At 32.2% G+C, this 3,669-nt stretch overlaps 1 protein-coding gene across 1 annotated transcript; it reads right to left on the bottom strand.

Moving 5' to 3' along the window:
• Positions 1 to 760: 760 nt before the first annotated feature.
• On the bottom strand, positions 761 to 2,406 carry LOC105636738 (UDP-glycosyltransferase 88F3). The gene is made up of 2 exons (XM_012220082.4): positions 1,797 to 2,406; positions 761 to 1,726 (listed from the first exon to the last, which is right to left on the bottom strand). Exons 1-2 carry the CDS (start codon positions 2,314 to 2,316, stop codon positions 825 to 827), a joined length of 1,422 nt encoding a protein of 473 aa, XP_012075472.1. The 5' UTR covers positions 2,317 to 2,406; the 3' UTR covers positions 761 to 824.
• Between the last annotated feature and the right edge of the window lie 1,263 nt (positions 2,407 to 3,669).

The following is a 3,669-nucleotide window of genomic DNA, read 5'->3' as shown; positions in this document are numbered from 1 at the left end:
AATTTATGAAGCAAGCAACTAATGTGTCTGATTGAAATTGATATTTTGATATGTACAAAGTACATACAGTCTACTTGCATAAAAAACAAGCTCCATAATATTGTAAGAGATAATATTAAAATATATTATATTCTCTGAAGGAATGATACACTAAAGGAAAAAACCAGCAGTGATGTCTTCATGAGTAGGAGAAGTAAATTTTTAACATGAAGAATACTGTACTCTTTTTCTTTCATTAGGATTTTTTTTCCCACTAAGTTTTTTCTAGTAAGATTTTAACGAGGCATATTCTTTGTGTAATACACATTCAAGGAGAGTATTATAAAACTATATAATATAATAGATGTCCATTAAGTTTATTGAAGAAATTATTTATTTCTCTAAAAGTTATGTCCTTTGAAATAAAGTTATTATATTTCATAACAATTTTTAAATTATAAAATTTCTATTATTATTAATATTTTTTATGGACTTTAATATTTTTAACTAATTTTCAGTATTACGACCAAACAACGGAAAATAAATTATTTGAAAAATATTTTTCAAGGAAAATATTTTCCATAGAAAATATTTTTCAGCAAATTATTTTTCTGCAAATTATTTTACGGAAATAAACAGAGCATAAATGGTTAAATTTGAATATTAAAATTTGGATGTGAATTAAATTATTATTTTTATTTTTATTAAGAGCATAAAAATATATTGTCAAAGACATATTTTAAAATTAACTTAAATGGAAACATATCTTTTGCAATAAAAATAAACATAAATCACTCTTTTTATAAAGTAATTATATAAGAAATCGAGACACAGAAACTTATAGGTCAACTTTGCTTCCATAGATCAATCAACTTAGTAAGAGTTCTAACTGAAGAGCCACACTCTGTCCAAACACTCAAACTCTTCTCTTTCATTTTCAAGCTCATTTCTCTCAATTCTTCCCCTTTCTCCGAGTCCATTAACTCAAGAACTCGTCTCGCCAACTCATCCGCTCTAACAAACCCATCTTCATCTCTCTGCTCCACTGCAATAGCCATCTTCATATCCTCCACCAATATATTCCTATTCAAATGTTGCTCTGCATAAAGCGGCCAAGCCACCATCGGCACACCAGCAACCACCGATTCAAGCACCGAGTTCCACCCACAATGAGTAACAAACCCACCAACTGATTCATGACTCAGTACCTCCACTTGCGGTACCCAAGATTTCACTACCAAGCCTCTATCTTTAATTCTATTCAAGAATCCTTGAGGCAGAACAGAGTCCAAATCAAAATCTTGTTTGGTCTCAATTCTCTTCTTTTTTGCATCATTTATTGGATTTTTAACTACCCATAAAAATCTTTTACCACTTGTCTCCAACCCATTTGCAATTTCTTTCATTTGTTGTACACAAAAAGATCCAACACTTCCAAAACAAAGAAACACTACACTTTTTTTTGGTTGCTTATCAAGCCAAGAGAAGCATTCTTCTTCTCTATTATTACCACTGCCCTTAGAAATCAAAGGGCCAATACAATAAATTGGTGGAGTTGGTGCATCGAAAACACATGCCCCATTTTCAATTGCTTTGATTGCTTTTGGATCTAAAACATTAAATGTATTCACTAAAATGCCATCAGATTTTGCAAGATGTGAACAGAAGTATACCATGTCATTATAGATAGAGTCGTTTCTGTCAAGCATTGGTTCTGACATGTGAATAGCTTTTAGAGGTGATATACCTGCAATCCAAAATTATATATATTTTTTTAATTTTATCTCTAATTATAGATGAAATGGCGACTTTCATACCTGGGATTTGAAGAACAGTATCTACCAAATCTTTGAAGCTCTGGGTGTGCTCCTCATGGATTCTTGGAAAATATAAGTAAGCAGCAAGACAACCAGCTCCAGAAGTAAAATAGTAGTAAGTGGGGATTTTCAGATCTTTCCCTATAGAAAGAGCAGAAGCACAAAAAAGATCAATAATAAATGCACAAATCTTGGTTTCTTTTGATATTTCTTGAAGAGAATCAAGAACATAAGGCCTGTTGATTAGTACACACTCAAAGTTCATGGCAAGACGGCTACGAGGGGCAGTGGTGTCAACGGAGGACGGAGGGAAACGGCGGAAGGAGATGGAAGAGTGGGTTTTAGAGATGTCTTTTATGTAAGAGATAAGGGTTGGGTTGTCCCATAAATCAGAAGTTATAAGAAGGATAGCGATGGAGAAATGGTTGTTGTAGTGGTGGAGGATAAGCTTGCCAAGCTCAACCATGGAGAATATGTGACCTATTCCTGGATATGGGTAGAGGACGATGGTGTGTTTCATTTTTGTATATTTTGCCGGTTTTGTTGGACCTCTGGTTTTGGTTTTCTTGAGTTTGCTGAGCGGCTATTATCAAACTTTTTATGGAGGATGAACCTATATCGAGTATATGAGTTCATCTTTTCTCCAAATCAATCTGGTCCATTCGTTTACATCAATTTGGTACTATTGCAAAAGAAGACTTCCACTAAATTGTTGGGGCCAATAAAAATTAAAAATTCCATTGAAAAGATTGAATTGTAAAATTTCAAAATTCAATCTCTTATAAATTCCAAAATCCGACAAACAAAAAATCTCTAATAAGTCCAACAAATAAAGTCAAAATTCAAAACCCCAAATCTTCAGATTTTGCAACTAAATCCTCAAGCAATTGTTAAAAAAAAAAAAAAAAAAAAATGTCAAGCAAGACCAGTTACAACTCCAATAACACAGATACAAATCTAATTTAATGTTTAATATTTTCTCTGTTGATTCAATTTGTGCATGCATGACAGCTACCTCTAGATCTTAGAGCTTAACAATTTCTCAATTCCTCATCTTTCTTCTGTCTTGCACTGGTTCTGGTTCTTGGCTCTGCTTAGGAAGGTATTGTTAATGGAAATGGATCAAGAAAATCAGGAACAAATTTTCTTAGTTTTTCATATTATATTACAAACTGAAAGAGAGAGATAAATTAATATTTGGGCTTGCTTAGGTTTGGACCAACCAAGACTAAAAAATTATTATTAAGCAATTAGCTAATTAGTTTGTCACCTTTATATGCCCTTTGTGAATATGGTTTTTTGTCGATGTGAAATTCTTAACACTTTCTCTCCAGTTTCTCAAGTGCAATCGAGATTGGACTTTCAGTTGATATTTGAAACTTGAAATCCTCCGCTAAAATTGAAATGGGCTTTTCTTTTTCCCTTGAAATTGAATGAGCCTCGCTGGGTACTGGACATTCAGACGAGAGCCCAAATTGCATTGCAATGGCGACACTGATATATTGAGAAATAATTGAATTGGGCCGGACTTGCTCTGATATCATATTACAAATTAAAAGGCTAGAGGTGAACTGGATAAGAGGTTAGAACCCATGATATGAAAATGTGTGATTTGAGTCTGTTTGGGTTTGAGCCAACCAAAACTAAAAAAAATTAGTACTAACTAATTAGTTAGCTAGCTTGACACCTAAATGGAAATTTTCTCTGAAGTAAGAGAATAGAGGAGTAGCTTTTTTTTGCTTATATTCAAGTTTTACTTTTTCAAATTTAATATTTATTTGCATGCTTTTTTATTTTATTTTTAATTATCTTTTTTTACTACATATTTTTTAATATATATATATAATTCATTAATTATAATATCAAGTGTTAC

This window comes from Jatropha curcas, chromosome 9 (genome assembly GCF_041381405.1).
Source record: "Jatropha curcas cultivar XTBG-Jc1 chromosome 9, XTBG_Jcur_1.0, whole genome shotgun sequence".
Classification (NCBI taxonomy): Eukaryota; Viridiplantae; Streptophyta; class Magnoliopsida; order Malpighiales; family Euphorbiaceae; genus Jatropha; species Jatropha curcas.
The sequence above is the reverse complement of the archived record's forward strand: the minus strand, read 5'-3'. Positions and strand labels throughout refer to the sequence as shown.